This window comes from Cucurbita pepo, chromosome 2 (assembly GCF_057944985.1).
Source record: "Cucurbita pepo subsp. pepo isolate OVF chromosome 2, ASM5794498v1, whole genome shotgun sequence".
NCBI classification, from domain to species: domain Eukaryota; kingdom Viridiplantae; phylum Streptophyta; class Magnoliopsida; order Cucurbitales; family Cucurbitaceae; genus Cucurbita; species Cucurbita pepo.
In genome coordinates this window covers 13,058,531-13,076,741 of record NC_141799.1, presented here as the reverse complement: position 1 = coordinate 13,076,741, position 18,211 = coordinate 13,058,531, and the positions used below count along the sequence as shown (strand labels likewise).

The 18,211-nt window shown below is 35.7% G+C and overlaps 3 protein-coding genes across 4 annotated transcripts; 2 read left to right on the top strand and 1 right to left on the bottom strand.

The window, feature by feature from the left end:
- Positions 1 to 97: 97 nt before the first annotated feature.
- LOC111787457 (uncharacterized) lies at positions 98 to 2,394 on the bottom strand. The gene is made up of 4 exons (XM_023667424.2): positions 1,973 to 2,394; positions 1,595 to 1,698; positions 467 to 596; positions 98 to 371 (listed from the first exon to the last, which is right to left on the bottom strand). Exons 1-4 carry the CDS (start codon positions 2,081 to 2,083, stop codon positions 333 to 335), a joined length of 384 nt encoding a protein of 127 aa, XP_023523192.1. The 5' UTR covers positions 2,084 to 2,394; the 3' UTR covers positions 98 to 332.
- A 723-nt stretch (positions 2,395 to 3,117) lies between these two features.
- Positions 3,118 to 7,662, top strand: LOC111787125 (oxysterol-binding protein-related protein 3C). Its single transcript, XM_023667255.2, has 10 exons — positions 3,118 to 3,541; positions 4,759 to 4,852; positions 4,942 to 5,058; positions 5,131 to 5,203; positions 5,311 to 5,429; positions 5,522 to 5,643; positions 6,349 to 6,525; positions 6,716 to 6,860; positions 6,939 to 7,117; positions 7,211 to 7,662. The coding sequence occupies exons 1-10, from the start codon at positions 3,441 to 3,443 to the stop codon at positions 7,464 to 7,466; spliced, it is 1,383 nt and encodes a 460-aa protein (XP_023523023.2). The 5' UTR covers positions 3,118 to 3,440; the 3' UTR covers positions 7,467 to 7,662.
- A 2,888-nt stretch (positions 7,663 to 10,550) lies between these two features.
- Positions 10,551 to 15,680, top strand: LOC111786952 (telomere repeat-binding protein 5). 2 transcript variants are annotated; one of them, XM_087121628.1, is made up of 10 exons: positions 10,551 to 10,870; positions 11,902 to 12,080; positions 12,188 to 12,989; positions 13,081 to 13,275; positions 13,362 to 13,403; positions 13,511 to 13,590; positions 13,770 to 14,011; positions 14,452 to 14,769; positions 14,918 to 14,981; positions 15,202 to 15,680. In XM_087121628.1, the coding sequence occupies exons 2-10, from the start codon at positions 12,000 to 12,002 to the stop codon at positions 15,367 to 15,369; spliced, it is 1,992 nt and encodes a 663-aa protein (XP_086977754.1). In that variant the 5' UTR covers positions 10,551 to 10,870; positions 11,902 to 11,999; the 3' UTR covers positions 15,370 to 15,680. The 2 variants fall into 2 exon arrangements, with proteins under 2 accessions (XP_086977754.1, XP_023522907.2); XM_023667139.2 differs by having other exon boundaries at positions 13,341 to 13,403.
- Positions 15,681 to 18,211: the final 2,531 nt, after the last annotated feature.

The window sequence follows — 18,211 nt, the reverse complement described above, 5'->3', positions numbered from 1 at the left end:
CCCGAAAAAAATAAACTGATTTGAATGGCGACCATATTCTTAAACATCAACCTAATGTAGCAGAGAATAAAGGGAAAAAAAAGAGGAACCAACTGCATTTGTTTAAAGAATTTATTCTTTGAAGAAGATTGAATTGGGTTTAACAGAATCAATAATAAATACTAAAATTTTGTAAGTTGTAATTTTAATGAAATTAATCCAATTCTACATCGTGGACACTTCCTTCTAAGGCAAACTATTGCACAATCACTAATAAAAAAAAGCAAGCAACAGTGGCGATAACATCCCTACCATTGCTTCGCTCGATATCGAGAACGATGACAAAACCATTGTCAGAAGTGTCCCAAGCTGTAAACGAGAGTCCACATAAGCTGAACAACAGAGAAGAGATGGAAATGAGCACTTGAACTAACAAAAGATTCATCAGAAGACAGAGAGGGAGTGTTAAAAGATGCCATAAGATTACCAGAAACAGAGTTATGGAAGCAAAAAGCCCTTCCTGGAGGAGGACACCATGACCCCCGAATTCTTCTTCGTCTACTTTCAAAATCATTGCATAGTATCCATATACCATTGTGGTTGATATCACCAAGAATCTGAAAATGAGACCAAGTTCATAAAATTGACTCAAGTTTCCAAGTGCAAGAAAAGAAATGTTTTGCAGAGAGAATTCAAAAAATACATTATGAATATGTAACCTATGTTCAGATAATGACAGTACAAGTGTAAGAGCCCATGCCCATCGCTAGCCAATATTGTTCTCTTTGGACTTTCCCTTTCGGGCTTCCCCTCAAGGTTTTTAGAACCCGTATGCTAGGGAGAGGTTTCCACACCTTTATAAAGAATGCTTCGTTTCCCTCTCTAACCAATACGAGATCTCACAATCCACCCCCCTTTGGGGCCCAGTGTCCTCATTGTGAGATCCCACATTGGTTGGAGAGGGGAAACGAAACATTCTTTGTAAGGATGTAGAAACCTATCCCTAGCAGACGCGTTTTAAAAACCTTGAGGGGAAGTTCGAAAGGGAAAGTCCAAAGAGAACAATATTGGCTAGTGGTGGACCTAGGCTGTTACAACAAGATAGTCAAATTTTCTATTGTTGTTGAGTCTTATCTCTTAAGAGAATACACGGAGTCATGCAATTAGGGATGCTAACATATTGGACTAAAGATTCATTTTTTGAGTTCAACAACATGCGGCAGTGGGGAGCTTAGAATTTTTGACCTCTTGATCAAGGGTAAACATATGTCTCTACCAATTCATTTTAAAGAACTGGCCAACTTACTGAAAAAGATCAAGATGTTGAGTCAAAAGGATCTGTGAATTACTAATGAAGGTAAGAAGGAACAAACACACAAACAGTCGAAGAAGACTAAATACACCCCAAAGGTACTAATAGTGTGTCTGGTGTTCAGAACTCAAGACCAAAAGTGTTCTTGATTAGCTAAACCATTTTCAACATTTTCATGATGTTCAGTTCTAAAATAACACTTGGAAAGCAATTTAAAATGCTTGTAATGACTTAATTAGTAAGTGTTAATAAGGGAGGTTTCATTCAGAAACAAGTGTCCAAAAGAGGTAAATGGCAACTTACAAGATGAACCAAATCCCTCCAACCAGAGGCACCGAACCCCAAAGCAGCCCACATACAAGCGCAACCGACTGTCGCATCCAATGCAAGACATCTCCCAGTTGATCCTGCGTTGACAACAATTCATAGCTAGTTTAATAAGAATTTCCCCAACCAATTGATTTCAGATACCAAGTATAAAATGATCTAATTCATGCCTACTTTTCCACTCAATCTTTGTAACAGTAGACACTACGATCATGGAAAACTATCTCAATCCGTTCATGGGTAATGCATAGTCTAAAATTCACAACAGCAGAACAAGCAATAACTTGAACCAACAAAGACTTCATTTCGCTTGAAGTAACAGAATTCAGAAGAGAGCAGAGTTCTAAAAAAAACCTTATCCCAAGAAGCCTCTGGATCGAACAAATTCGCCAATTTGAACGGCGGCAAGTGACCATTCTGATGCTGCAACTGAGAATTAACCTTAATCGACTTCCCGTCCTTCATGCCGACTATTCGGAAATCGAGAAATCGAGAGAAAATTCGAGAAAACCAGTGGAGTATGAACTGAAATCTAGAGATAAAGATCAGAAGATGCTAGGGTTTTGGAGAAACAAGAACAGCATGAAAGAGTGGGGGAATGGAATAAACAAATTAACGAGACGGCTTTCTGTAGATCTCTTCCGATTTATTTTAATAAAAATTCGAAATCGATTCAATCTGGAATGGGAAATTGTAATTTTATGGAAACGTGAAGAACTTTTGCTTGCTGTCCATGGCAGCCTTTGTTTATTCCACAGATTCCATGCACCGTTCATCCGGATCCGACCGGGTGTCGGGTCCGATTCCGATATTTTTCTTTTTAATTTTTATTTTTCAACTTTAATTTAAAAAAATGTCAACTTTTAATTTTAAATCAATTTAATTAAAATAAGAGAAATGGTTAGTAATTTAAAATTTATTGCCTACCTTTCATTAAGAAGAATAATTAGAAATTAATAAGTAGACCTCTAGAAGCTTCTAAATAAATGTAGAATTAATTAATTACCATATTCTAAGAAAGAATTCCAATAATCTATATTAAATTTTCATTTATTTGGGTATTTATATTTATAAATGTCTATTTTGTACTCATAATTATGGCTAATATTTTATACAATTACTAATAATTTTTTGAACGAGAGTACAAGTTGTTGGAGTATATTGTGACTGTATTAAGAATCATAGTTTTAATAGGTATTAACGAATTAAATTTGGAGGTAAAAACTCGAGCTTTAGGAACATTTTAAGGGACAACAAGGCAATAATTGATTTTGAGGGTTAAAAGGGTTTTTTTTTTTTTTTTTTTTTTTTTTGGAATCTCTAATTGAAGGTGTAGAATTGATTTGTATAAGAAAGTTGGGATTTTTTTAGTTCTAACAAATAACACATACCCATATAAAAAGCTTGGAACTTTGCGTATGTATGTATGTTAAAAGGACATGGGAGTGGGGCAAAAGTGTAATAAAAGGGACGTTGCTTAAAGAGGCGTGGACGGCGTTGGAGGGCCAGCAAAGCCAAGCCAACCAGTTGAAAGAGGAGAGGGCAGCCACTGCCAGCCACTTTCCGGTTATTTTCCCTCTGTTTTGACTTCAATTCTGGACGTTAATTCGTGATTTTGCCTTCCCAAAACCCAAAACACCGCCATTTCAATCCCCTTTTCCCCTTTTCTTCTCTCTGTTCTTTCAATCGGAGATCGATCTCTTCCTCTTCGCGATCATCGAACCCCTAATCCCTTTTTTTTTCAATTTTCCTTCTACACCTCGCCTGCAGCCGCTTCTGATTCTCCGAACTAGCGTGTTTATCCCAAGTGGGTAGCAAAATTATGGGTACCCCTGAGAAGAATGAGAGTAAGGGTGGCTTCTTTGCTGCCATGACTTCTGGAATTTCCAAGCTTAGCAACGCCATGCACCGATCTGTTAATGGGTACTTCCTTGTTTCTGGATTGGTATCTGAATTTCTGGGTTTTTTAAGCTTTAATCGTTGTTGTTTCCGCTTCTATTGCTCTTAGTTCTTTAAATTATTGTCTCTTATCCCTGAATTTGTATGTACAATTATCTCATCGGTGTTGTGATTCGTTCTTTTGAACTAATACTGTCTATAGAAGTTCCTTCTTTTCTTCTCCTTTTGAATGAATCTGATCTTGGTACGTTTCCTTGATTGAGATTTTGAAGGATCAATGAAGTTTTTTCTGCTTAATATCTGTGTGCTGTGAGGTTTAGCTTCTTGATGATGACAGTGTAAGGTTTTAATTAAATTTGATCTCATAACTTGGAGAAAGGTCCTAGAGCTATTGAACCTGGTGACAGTCTCATTGCTCAATATCATCATTTCAAGGTTGAATTGCTTCGTCGTTGTTGTGCTTTCCTTGTTTTGTATGGTTTGTTATTTGGATAGTGGCTTCTATGCTCTAGACGTGTTAATCATCCCCTTCTCCAACCGACGTGGGATCTCACAATCCACCCCCTTCAGGACCCAACGTCCTCATTAGCACACCGCTTGGTGTTTGGAGTTTCCCTCAAGGTTTTTAAAACGTGTATGTTAGGGAGAAGTTTCCACACCCTTATAAAGAAAGGTTCGTTCCCCTCTCCAACCGACGTGGAATCTCACAATCCACCTTCCTTCAGGGTCTAGCGTCCTCGCTGGCACACTGCTCAGTGTTTGGGCTTTCCCTCAAGGTTTTTAAAACACATATGTTAGGGAGAGGTTTCCACACCCTTACAAAGAATGATTCGTTCCCCTCTCCCACCGATATGGGATCTCACAATCCACCCCCCTAAAAGGCCCAGCGTCCTCGTTGTCCCTCGTTCCTCTCTCCAATCGATATGGGATCTCACAATTCTTCTAGATGATTTTCGCTAGAAAGCTTGTCAATTCTTTCTTTTTCTCAACTTTCTGTCAGCTAAACTCAAAGTTAAGCAACAACTATTATCAATGGCACTGTACATAAACGTCATCCCTCTCAGACCTAGTTGTGCTATTAACGTTGTTTTCTGTGGTTTTATCAGTGTGCTTTGATTGTTTTACCTCGCAAATACTTTTCTGGAGTCATATCTTTCTAGTCCCTGTATTGCATTAACACACAGTTCGTATCAATGTTAGAGAGTTCGACTCACGAATACCATGCTTCTCTCCACTCTCAGGTTTCTCGGCTACGAAGGCGTAGAAGTTATAAATCCAGAAGGAGGCAAAGAAGATGCAGAAGAGGAAGCTCAGAGAGGAAGATGGAAACAAGAGGTTGGAAGCTAGGAGTTATGTCTTCTACTCCTTGTATATTTCCATAAGTTCATTAAAAAGTTGTTTTCTTTTTGGTTTGGGTAATAAAGGATCGCGAAAATTACTGGAAGGTGATGCACAAGTATATTGGTTCGGACGTCACATCGATGGTCACTCTTCCAGTAATCATCTTTGAACCAATGACAATGATTCAGAAAATGGCTGAGGTTTGTTTTTTCTTTTGGCATTCCATTTTATGTTCTTGTTCAAACCTTTTCATACTTGAATAATTATCACAGTTAATGGAATATTCGCACTTGTTGAATCTGGCGGATGAATCCGAGGACCCTTATATGCGGTTGGTATATGCATGTAAGTATCGAAATCTTATTATGGCTTAAAGGTCGGCCAGCCGACCGACCTACTTAGACCTATGATCATTAAGTCATGGAGGCATTATTGTTCCTCGCTTGTTGCAGCATCATGGGCTATATCAGTGTATTATGCTTATCAAAGGACTTGGAAGCCTTTTAATCCTATTCTTGGAGAGACCTATGAATTGACTAATCATAATGGGATCAGTTTTCTTTCCGAGCAGGTGAACTTCGAACGTCGATTTTCCAAGTTCTTCATGAGTTAGAAAGTTGTATGCAACTATTTACGTTCTAGTTCGTTCTTGTGTGTTTTCAGGTGAGTCATCACCCCCCGATGAGTGCTGGGCACGCTGAGAACGAGCATTTTTGTTACGATGTGACTTCGAAGTTGAAAACCAAGTTTTTAGGGAACTCGCTGGATGTCTATCCTGTTGGAAGGTAAAGTTTTAATTCTAATGTTCACTCTCTCTGTTTATCCCTTCATTTCGTTCATTCACTCCTAGGAGTGAAAGGAGCACGTTATACGTTATAAACTTAGGTATACTTAAGATCATTCGTTCAAACTCCCGTTCACATGCTTCAAATATTTGAATATTTTATTTGTGTAACAATCTCAGCCCACCGCTAACAGATATTGTCCTATTTGGGCTTCCTTTCAAGGTTTTTAAAATGCATCTACTAGTAAAAGGTTTCTACACCCTTATAAAGAATGTTTTGTTCCCCTCTCCAATCGATGTGGGATCTCACAATCCACCTCCCTCTGGGACCAGCGTCCTTGCTGATACTTGTTCTCCTCTCCAATCGATATGGGATCTTACAATCCACTTCCCCTTCGGGGCCCAGCGTCCTTGCTGGCACTCTTTCCGTCTCCAATCAATGTGGAATCTCTCAATCCACCCTCTTCGAGGCCCACCGTCATCGCTGACACTCGTTCCCCTCTCAAAGTTAGATATCAGCCACTTACATGGGCAATCATTGCCAGTCCAATAATTTACATGGAGATTCTTATGTTTCTTTTCAATTTATCCCATATGTAGCCTCTTGAATTCCAACTGTTATCGGTAATTGCCTTTTTGTATTCAACTCCGTCCCCGATGTTTGATAATGCTAGATTAGATGATGATATGGTTTCGACGTTTGCAGAACACGGGTGACTCTCAAACGAGACGGTGTAGTATTAGATTTGGTGCCACCGCCCACTAAAGTTAACAACTTGATATTTGGAAGGACCTGGGTCGATTCACCTGGAGAGATGATAATGACCAATTTAGCTACGGGCGATAAAGTTGTACTATATTTTCAACCATGTGGATGGTTCGGGTAAGAATCGTTTTCCTATCACTCTCTTATCGTTATAAGTTCTGTACTGATCGCGATCGTTATAGGTAGATGGCGTTGTAATTGAAAAATCTGACTGGTGTTACTGTGTTCATATGCAGAATCTTGGGTAGTTCATAAAAGTGTTTACGCCACGTTCCATCTCACCGTTAACTGTTATTTTTTATTGCAGTGCCGGGCGTTATGAAGTTGATGGTTATGTTTATAACTCGGCCGAGGAACCCAAAATTTTGATGACGGGGAAATGGAACGAGTCTATGAGTTACCAACCTTGTGATATGGAAGGGGAGCCACTTCCAAACACAGAACTAAAAGAGGTAATTTTGTTGTCTCGTGGTCGAAATTCGATTATAGCTTTCGTGTTTTGTTGTCTTATTATTGTATTCATTCTCTAGGTTTGGCATGTCGCTAAGACACCCGAGAACGACAAATATCAATACACACACTTTGCACATAAGATCAATAGTTTCGATACCGCCCCTAAGAAGTTGTTGGCATCGGATTCACGGTTGCGCCCTGATAGATACGCCTTAGAGAAGGGTGATCTATCCAAAGCAGGATCAGAAAAGAGCAGGTTCGTTCCTCAACCGTTCCAATCCTTTCTTTAAGCTTTCTTTCATCAATTCAAATTCTGGGTTAGGATTTCATGCATTTTTCGTGTGGTCAGTTTGGAAGAGAGGCAACGAGCTGAAAAGAGAACTCGAGAGGCGAAAGGACAGAGTTATAAGCCCAGATGGTTTGATTTAACCGAAGAAGTTACATCGACTCCGTGGGGCGACTTAGAAATCTACCAATATAATGGTTTATACACCAAACATCGAACTGAGATCGATAGCTCTGGTTCAAGCAGTAACGACGAGGTTGACGTTAAATCGATCGAATTCAACCCCTGGCAATACGGGAACTTGTCGTCGACAGATTAAAGCTCTCCTCTCCTCTCCTCTCCTCTTGTGTTATTTGCTTGGCTTCTTCAGATAGTTGGTGATATCTTTCAGCATTTGATATTATAGTTCTTAATGTGTTGTTTGTTTATAAATACATAGAGCTTTTACACTTTGTAACTTTGTTATCAAAATCTTTGCCACTTATTTTGATCAATCCTTCACCTTTTTCTACCAATGTTTTGTTGTTCTTGGTGGTATAATTCATAATTTATGTGGTTTTCGTATGATTCGATGAGTTTAATATAACTTCTCATAGAACGAGGACGAGAAAAAAAACTTTTCCCCGATCAAAAGTTCTTTTAAAACTTGAATGTATATATGATTTCTCGGAATGGGTTGTTTGTCAAAAAGCAAATTTAGATGCTAACAAATGTTTGAACGAGGACATTAAATACTTAACCAACTTTGACAACTTTTTCAACTTATCTTTATGACCGTGCAAGTACCAACAAACTTTTTCAACTTAAGCAACTCGACTTTCAATACTTGTACTGTGCACTTAGAACGAGAAACAAAACGAATTTCATTTATATACAAACATTTCTAACCAAAAGGTTGACATGAAATGTGAAAAAGTTGATATCACTCAGACAATAAGCAAAGAGAAACAAAAGGGTTCTCTTACATAATTCTTCACTCAAACTAAAATTTACTCTTCTTCCCCCATTTTTCATTTTTAAGTTACCTAATTTTGTATGCTTCTTACTCAAGATATCTAAATCTTCGTAAACTTTAATTTTGTAAGATCCCACATCGATTGAAGAGAGAAATGATATCAATTGAAGAGAGGAACGAGTACCAATGAGGACGTTGGGCCCTAAACAAGGTGGATTGTGAGATCCCACTTCGATTAGAGAGGAGAACAAAACATTTTTTATAAGGCTGTAAAAACATATCGTTAACAGACATATTTTAAAAACCTTGAGGGAAAACACAACAGGGAAAGTCTAAAAAGGACAATATCAAAGTTGAACCGAACCAACTCAAATTTATTACTATTTTTTTTATAAAAAAAAAACATTTTTGCTTACTCTAAAGTCTTACATACAAATATTTATTTTACTTTTATGGTTGCGTTGAGTTCTAAGAGTTATTTGAGTTGAAAAAATTGATAACCTACCTAATTGAACTACGTCTAAAAAATATTTTTGGTCGTTGGACATTTAAAAAGAATATAAATAAATTGGCATCTTTAACTTACCTAATATCTAACTTGCCATATTATTTTTCACCTAAAGTTTAGGTACCAATAATTACGTTAATTATGAGGTTATAAAAGTCAATAAGTATATAAATTTAATGAATAAGACATCAATTATCATTTTAAATATCAACCGTTTAATTCTTTATTCTCCCCTCGTTAAACTAAAAAAATAAAATGGATGAAAACTGAATATCTCACATTACAACATTAGTATTAGTACACTCACGTGAAGCTACATCAAAACGTTCATTTTCTTCAAGTTCGATATCAAAATAAAACAGACCTACAAATTCTCGAACTAAAATAGATTTAATTAAAATATTATTTTAGTCCTACTAACTTAATTTTAAGTAAAATCCTAACAAAAAAAAAAAAAACATTATTATTAATATTTTTAATTAAATACTAACCATAAAAATTAATTTAGAATTTATTGAGAGGTGCAGCGTATTTGTAGGATTAAATCCGAATTTAGTGATGGGTGATAATGGACGGTTGAGATCTTAAGGCATCTTGGGACATCCACGTAAGATTCCTTTCAAATGGTCGAACCTTGACTTTTCGTCTTACGTGTTAAGGAAACGGTGAAAAAATAAAGAAACGATGACTTGGATTTTTATTTTTTTCCACGTCATTTTTATTTAAATTTCAACAAAAACCACACCCAAAAGCTTCTCTCATTACTCGCCGATGTTTTCGTCGTTCTGCTCTGTCTTAAACGCCGTTAACTCTGCGGACTCACGCCGTCATTTATTATTTTTCTTATTTAGATCTAAATTTTAATATACTAAACTATTACAATTAATTAAATAAATAAATATCAAATAATTTCTCAGAAATAAAAATTTATGAAAACTAAATTTAAAGAAAATGTAATAATTTTTAATTTAAGAAATTTACATGATAATATCAAACAAAAAGCGACCAATAACAGACCGGGCTTTTGCCATGTAAGATTTATTGCCCATGACCCACGCGACTAGCTGCAGGTGAAGCCACGCGCAAAAAGATAATAAATAAATCCGGAACATGCTTATCGGGATAACTGCTCGAATATAATTAATAAATTTACACCTCACGTTGAGTCAAAATTACCAAATTAACCCCTGCCTACCCATTATTTGTTAGCCGTTCGATTTTATGGGTATCGGAAAATCTCCACCGTCCAATCTCATTCTCCTTGCAAAAAATGTGTTCGAACCCAGATGCAAAGATATAGCAAGCCTGATCTATAACTCTTGTCTGTTTCTGTCACAAAATAAATGAACATAATAAATTTTAAATACATATACTTTTAATTTAATCCATTAATTTTATAATTCTTTTATTAAATTCTAAAAGTAAACTATATTAATTAGTATTTTTAATATTCCATATAAATTTCAGGATCGTAATAATATGTGGAGGAAAATTATTAAGCAATTTTTTTTTAATTTACCATAAAATTGAGGTAGTTTAATTTAATTATCATAATTAATGAATTATAGTATTTAAATTTAAGATAGAAAAATGACGTCTCCTAACTTTAATAATTATCTAAATATTAAAAAAAACTAAATAAAAAAGAAAAAAAAAAGAGTGAAAGTTAAACCAAAAAATAATAAATAATAATAAGTGAGCCTTTTTGTGACTCAACGTTTTTCTCGATCGTGCGGACCGCCGGCAGCCACAAGATTTAATGAAGAGCCACGTGTCAAAATCTGAAAGTGCTTTACAATATGGTGGGTTCATCTGGTAGACAAGAACCGGTCTTTAGGTGGTTTTAGTCACCGGATATAGCCGGTAAACTGATGGGGACATACCGATAGGTCTGGTGAAGAGGGTCAATGGTATAAGATAGCTGGGGTTTAAACAAATGTGCTCTGGTGGTTTTCAGAGGGTTTTGGTGATCGGAATTTTTGAAAATTTATATAAAAGGAAAATAAGAAAATTTGTTTTTCATATTTTTACGGCGAAGAAACTTTTTTAGAACTTGATTTTGGTTTGGCGTTTGGAGTTTTTAGGATTAAATTGAAAAATTATGGGATAGGAAACGAGAGAATGTGGTGAAACAAAGACGATCTTCGTTTGTTTCTCCGATTTCTTGTGGGATTTACGGATCTCTTTTTTTGCTTGCAACTGGGGGTTTTCGCCGGAATTTCATTTTCCGGTGAAATTTGGAAGCTGATTGTTTCTTCAGGTGAAGCATAACATTTTTTTGTTTTGGTTTTTACCCATTTCTGTTTCGATAATTCTTCTCTTCTCATCGTTTGTAATGGGGGTTTTCAGAACAGTGCATTTGGTTTTTAGACAAAAACCTTGGGATTGTTGACAGGAATTGGAAGATTTAACGTCCAATTTTGCTTCAGAATTGTCGATTATTTGCAATTTTCGGTTTCTGTTCCTTTTTTAGTATCTGATCAGTCAAATGGGGTTTTGCTTTCGTTCGTTTTGTTTGATAATTATTGTTTCTCTTTTTTATTTTCCTTGTGTTGTTCTGGATTTCTTAGTGGATTCCTCATTTCTTCTTTCCTTCTGCTTCTTTCTGGCTAAATTTTTGCTTTGAGAGATTCGATCTCAGATTCTGCGCCAAATCTCTTCAGAAATTCCTGGATGATCGAGAATCTCCCCAATTTTCTGTTCCGAGTTCTTGAATTCCGATCAACCTTCAGCTGTTTGCAGATTCCTGCATAGATATAGGAAACCATCCGTTTCTCATGGATTTATGTTTCTTTGTTTTCGATCATCCACTCAAAGGCTTTCTATCTGAAAATCTTTCCTGTGTTGAGTTCATAATTTATAATGACTGCATGCCTCATCTCTGATGCTCGAGTAATATTGTTTTGCATGGGGTTTTCCTCTTTCTGGAACGTCTCGCGGTTAACCCTGCTTCATCCCATCATCACTGAAGTTTGTTTAAATTTGGGTTTTAGTTTGAGCGTCAGTCTCTCTGTTGAAATTCCAAGTTCTGGGTCTGTGCATGTGCGAGAATGTGCTTTTTTGGCCTTGATTTGTGTCAATATAAGCCTTGGAATTGTGATGTTGAGGCCAGAAAATGCTTCAGAACTTTTGTTTCATTGGTTGTTTCCAATTTAATTTCTCTAGCTTGTAAAACAGATCTAGTTTGAGTTTGGCATTGGATCCTTTGGCTTCTCTGGGCTTGTTCTTTTATTGTTACCCTATGTGGCTTGTTGTTCTGTTCATAATCTGTTCATCTCTTTTCCTTTACAGGAATTAATTTTGTGCTGTGACTTTGTGAGAAGTAGTCACAAAGTTGAAGTGTGTTGATCTCTGTGTACTGTTCATATTTGTGCTATGACTTCTAAAATATGGTGCTTCAGAAGAGGTTAGATTATGGGTTTCATGACTACCAAGTGCCAACAATGCCTCGAGCTACCAGATCGGCGAGGGTACATGTCCTTCACAATTCTTGGTCTTTGTTCCAAATAATTTAGAGATCTCTGTCATCTGTTTCCTTGGATTATGATGGATTTTAATGATTTTCTATTTATTTCAGAAGAGAAGTATATGTAAAAAGGGCACTGAAGGTAGTCAAATGCGTGCGTTCGATTTGTTGGCCACTGTTGCTGACAAGTTGTTGCATGGGACAGAAGGTCCTACTACTAATACTATCGATACATCCACCGAAAAAGATAGGTACACGGTTGTGGACAAAGAATTGAATGTGGACAGTTTGTGCAAAGTAGAACCTTCTCAGGGCTTTGTCTCAGAGCTTGTTTTATCTGGTCATGATAAAAAATGTGATTCAAAGGATTGTTTTCCACAGCATAATGAGCATGTTGAACATTCGCCGCCATTAACTTCTGAAGTAACGAATTTCGACAAGAACAACAATGAAATGGGAAGTTTAGCTAGCGAAGTACGTGTAGGCTCCCCCAGTAGCAAGGAGTCCGATAACTGTGAATTGGATGGTAAAAATGAAGTTATAGTAAAATATGAGTTGCATAAAACTGAAGAGGTGCTTACTAGAACTCAGGATCGGGGGGATGACTCATGCAAGAGAGAGGATCCCGTTATCTGGGACCAGAAAGCTCGTGTGTTGGGAAATTCGGTTAGTTGCGGCAAGATGACTCACGACAAACAGATTGTTCAGAACTCTTATTTTGCTACTCAGAATAATGTAAAAGTAGTTGATAGAGACGATGACGAAAACTCTTCTGGGTGTACTCACCCAGTCTCCTCAATAAAGTCCTTTAGGACAGTACCTAGTAGTAGAGACCGAAGGATAAAGAAAGTATCTGCTTCCAAATCTTGGAAAGTAGTTCCAAGATATAGGGATGAATCGCTTTCTAAGACTGGTCAGTAATCTGCATTATTTTTACGTTGGGCGTTTTATGCTAAAGCACTAGTTTCGATTCTATTTCAAATAGGTTGTTTTCTTTGTTCTAGATGGCGTTTGGAAATCAATGTCGTGCTGTAAGAGCTCTCATGACAGTTGCAGACCCCAGAAATCTCAAATGAATATTCCTTTTAAAAAGAGGAAATTCTTCGACTGTAGTAGCTCAGTGTCGAATTCTGATGGTGGAATTAACTCAGAGGGCATTTCTGATTCAACTGGGAAGGTTGCCAAGACGGATAGCTCAGGTTCGTTCTTTAGACCGATGCCTTCGCTGCATTTAGAATAGCACTCTCATGTTGTTCTTATGCAGGGAGATCGTGTTCTGTATCAGGTCCCGGCCATCACAAATCTTTCCAATCCAAGGATTCTCATGGTATGAGAACGTCTAATGGATTTGCTGCACTGAATTTGTCTTGGCTTATTATTTCTGCCACTGGCACGGCGATTATACATGAAGGCTTTTGTCTTTCTTTTTTACAGTGAAAATTAGGATAAAATCTTTTAGGGTGCCAGAGCTCTTTATTGAAATTGCAGAGACTGCAACTGTTGGTTCATTGAAGGTATGAAAACGATGGATGGATTATTTATCGAATTTACTTCAAGACTTCGCATTTGTCGACTGTAAATTGGTTGCTTGGTTATAGACACAGTATGATGTAGTTGTATGCTTAGCTGAGATATAGATGCATCTGTGATTTTTGGGCATCATGGTTTCTGATCTTGCTTAACCGTTCTGTAGAGGACCGTTATGGAAGCAGTGACGGCTATACTTGGCGGTGGATTACGTGTCGGTGTTCTTCTTCAGGGGAAGAAGGTTAGAGATGACAATAAAACTTTATTCCAGACTGGAATCTCTCATGACAACCAGCTCGATTCGTTGGGATTTGCCCTTGAGCCTAATCCTTCACGAACGCCTCTTGTGTTGTGCCAAGAAGATTCTCCATGTATTCTTCCATGTGATGCCCCGGAACCACTAACCAGGTAAATGGAACGTGGCGATGTTCCATTACATGTGTTTTTAGTTGTTGTCCATATTGTAAAGCTGATAGCAGTTGAAGCTTATCAATGCCATTCGTTAAAGTTGTTTTTTTTTTTTTTTGTTTTGGGTTTGTCGAGGAAAGGGATGTCACTGTACCGTTTCTACTCCACTGTTTCTTTCTTTTTCTTATTTGACCAGGGCAACCGAACCGCCCCAAGTTGGCCAGCTTAGTGGTCAATGGGAACCAATTTCAAGTTACGATGGCTAGTTATCTAGGATTTAATATCGTACGAATTTTCTTGGCAACTAAACTAACTATTATCCCACTAGAATAGTTACTGTTGAAGTGTGTATGAGCTCCTAGACGCTCACGAATTTCGTAAAAAATAGTCTAAAAAAATTGTTAATCGGGTCATTATCATCATTCTGGTGTGATTTTCAGGTATTCACCGGATGCCTCTGCAGATCATCCAGGCAGTAGCAATGTGTTGCCTGAGCCTCATGGAGACTCTTTAGGCAATTTCATTGAAAGTGATCATGATTCAGCCCCCTCTCCGACCGATACGTCAAATCACAAAAGCACGGTGGACTCTAAAGCACTGGTCACTGTACCAGCAATGACAGCAGAGGCGATTTCTGTGGTTCCCATGCATCGAAAATCGAAGCGGTCCGAGGTTGCACAGAGGCGAATTCGTAGACCCTTCTCTGTCGCTGAAGTGGAGGCATTAGTTCAAGCTGTTGAGAAACTTGGTACAGGAAGGTATATATTTCACGTGCATATCGAAGTAGAAGTGATGTAACAAACTCGTCATTTGCAGATTTGTGATCAACAGTGAAAACATTTACACATAATAGCTTTCGCAAATCGACTCTTGCCGAGGTGGCGGCTAATATCTGTTATTCTGTAGGTGGCGAGACGTTAAACTCCGCGCATTTGACAACGCAAAGCATAGAACTTATGTGGATCTGAAGGTACAGAACCTCTTCTTCATTTCGAACTAATCGAGTTCGATTCACTTTCTTTCTTATTTAGTTCACAACTCGGGTCTCGACTTACAAGAACACATGTAGTGCCAAATCTGTAACCATAAGCAAAATACATAGTTGGTCTCTGTCACCCTGGTTGGTGCTTGGATGTTTATATATGAATCAAAAGTATTGAAAATGGAGTGATTTGGCTGTGTGGATTCAGGACAAATGGAAAACACTGGTGCACACAGCGAGAATATCCCCACAGCAAAGACGGGGAGAGCCCGTGCCACAGGAGCTTTTGGACCGAGTCTTGACCGCACACGCGTACTGGTCGAAGCAGCAAGCTAAGTACCAGCTGAAGCGCCAGCCCGAGAGGTTTCTCCTTTGAGTTGGTTGGTTGGTTATATATAATAACATATAGCATATATATATATATATATGGTCGTTGTGACTATTCTTTTTTCCTTCTTTTTGGGGTGGGGGGGTTGGGTTACAAGAAAGGTGTTGTAAAAATTAAAGTTGAGGAAAGGGTGGTGATATGATATGATGAAGCAATGGAGTGTTATATTTTGGTGTAATATTTGGTGGGTCTGTCCAAAGATTGGTTCTTTTCCTTCATTCATGCAGGGAGAGAGGCTGTTCTTCACAACTTGTATAAATCATTGTTGGAATAAGAGCTTGCTAACGGAATTCGTTTCATTTCCATTCGATTTCGTAACCTAATTCGATCTAGTTCTTTTACTTTTCTCGATTTCTTGCATACTCGTAGTTTGATGGAAGAATCCCCACACGAGGCCTTCACGAAGGTATACCCGATAATCAGTCTACTATTAATATATGTAGCACTAGTCTAGTTTAGCTCGATATTGTATGATCTAAGCATTGAAACTTGTCGGACATAGCAACCACACTAAACGAGTTTCTTTTATTAATCACGTCAATCTTTTAAAATTCTTATTGAAATTACTTCAAAAAGTAAAATTCTTATTTCAAAAAGTAAAATGTTAAATATATCTTAATGATTGAAACTTCAAATCTAAATTATGATTCCTAGAAACTTGCAAAATATCTTTTATTTTACCTATCCAAAGTGTCTTTATGTTCTAACATGTTTTTTATTGTTATTCTTTGAATACTTATTTTAAATTGTTTAATTTGATATTACTAGATTTTATATTGATTAAAGAAAAGAAACATTTTTTAAAAGAGTGCGAAACATTTCCATTTCGACACGTTTTAAAATCTTGAGGAAAGACCTGAAAGGAAAAACTCAAAAAAGATAATATCTGCTAGCAGTGAAATTGGACTTATAAATAGTATCAGAGCCAGATTTCGGGTGGTGTATCAGCTAGGACGTTAGACCCTCAAGGAGGGTAGAAGTCTGAAAAGAAAAGCTGAAAAGACGCGTTTTAAAATCTTGAGAGAATTTGAAAAGAAACTCTGCTAATAGTGGAATTGAACTATTACAAATTTTTTTAATGTTTTTGGTCTATCAAATATAGATCTCGATGTTGGCTGAAATTTTAATAAGAATCTATGTCACCTAACAAAGAAATAAAAAATGAAATTCATGCCAACTTCTAAATGGATTAACTCTCAGTAACTAAATATATATATATTATTAAGTAATGAATTAATAGTTTTAATAGCTAATGTATTGCATCAAATCAATGCATTTTATTAAAAGAACAATAATATATTAAAGTAAATTGAGATGTTAAATAAAACAAATTAATCCATTAAACAATTTAATTTACATATATTAATTAATTTAAAAATCAATCCTTTTTAGTTTTCAGAAAATCAAAATTAATATTAAGACGTGTGGACCACAGCCATTCATTTATTGGGGTATGATGATTGGCCAATGATAAAGAAGAAAAAGACAATTAAATCAATAATAATACTTAAAAATAAATAAATAAATATATATATATGGTTGCTAGAAAAAATATTTGAAATAAATATATTAAATTAATAAAAATATCTTTAAAATTTTTAATTTATCAAAATAAAAAAATAAAAAAAAATTCTAATTTATTTTCAAAATATAATGAAACTTTAAAAATTTTCATTAATATCATTCAATTTTTTTAAAATGTTTAAAAATGTTCACGTGGTGTGCATGAAGTAATTCTATACTGAAATGTATCTGATTTAAAGACAAAACATGTTGGAAGGATTCGAATAGAGTAGATAACCTAATCATGTTGGTGAGAACATCACATGCTGAATCAAGTTTTGATATTATTGGTAGATAATATTATTTAAAATATAGTTCCAAAAAGTAATTAAAAAAATTTGAAAAAAATCCACCAATATCTTAATTTATTTTTAAAAAATCCAATATGAACAGAAAATCATAAAATTGCTATAATAAGAAGTGTTGATTTATTTATTTGGATCATGAGTATAAATTACTCATTTTTTTTTTATAAAAAAAAAAAATTAATTAATAAAATTCTGTATTATGGTCAACACATTTTAGCCTCACATGATATAATATTATTGGAAGCGTCATTTTCATACTCGTTTTTCTACGTGTATAATAAATAAAAAATAAAAACTCGTTTTTCTATGAATATAAAACATATATATTAAACATATAATAACAAAAATTACTAGATAATACTTTAATATATATATATATATATATATATATATATATATATATATAAGTGTCCATTTAGCCCATATATTTTTTAAATATATTGCATGTAAAATAAGTGGATAAAATTTGAATACAAAAATGTTACCAAATTTAAATTTCATTTATATGGTAAAGCTAAATATAATTAATAACTAGTTTTCTTTAATTTTTATAATGTTATTATAATTTGAGAACTCAACCACTTTCCTATTTGGGTTGAGTAGAATTATATATATATATATATCATAAAATTAAATAAAAATGTCCGAAGAAAATGATAATTAAAAATAGAAAAATATATTTTAACTTAAACTCCATACCATTAGTTTATAATATTAATTTCAAATCGTGAATCTTAACTCAAAAAAAAAAAAAAAAAAAGAAAGTTAGGTTTACGAGTGAAGTTATGAAAAACTTAAAAAATCAAGAATAACAAAAATCTAACACAAAAGAAACGTGAAAAAATTAGTGTCGAGTAAAAAAACTTGAGTCAAAGCTCAAGTTCCCTAATTGGCCTTACACGAGGCATACACCCAACGAGTCCTGATCCTGTGATTGTGGTTCAACTTATTTTTTTTCG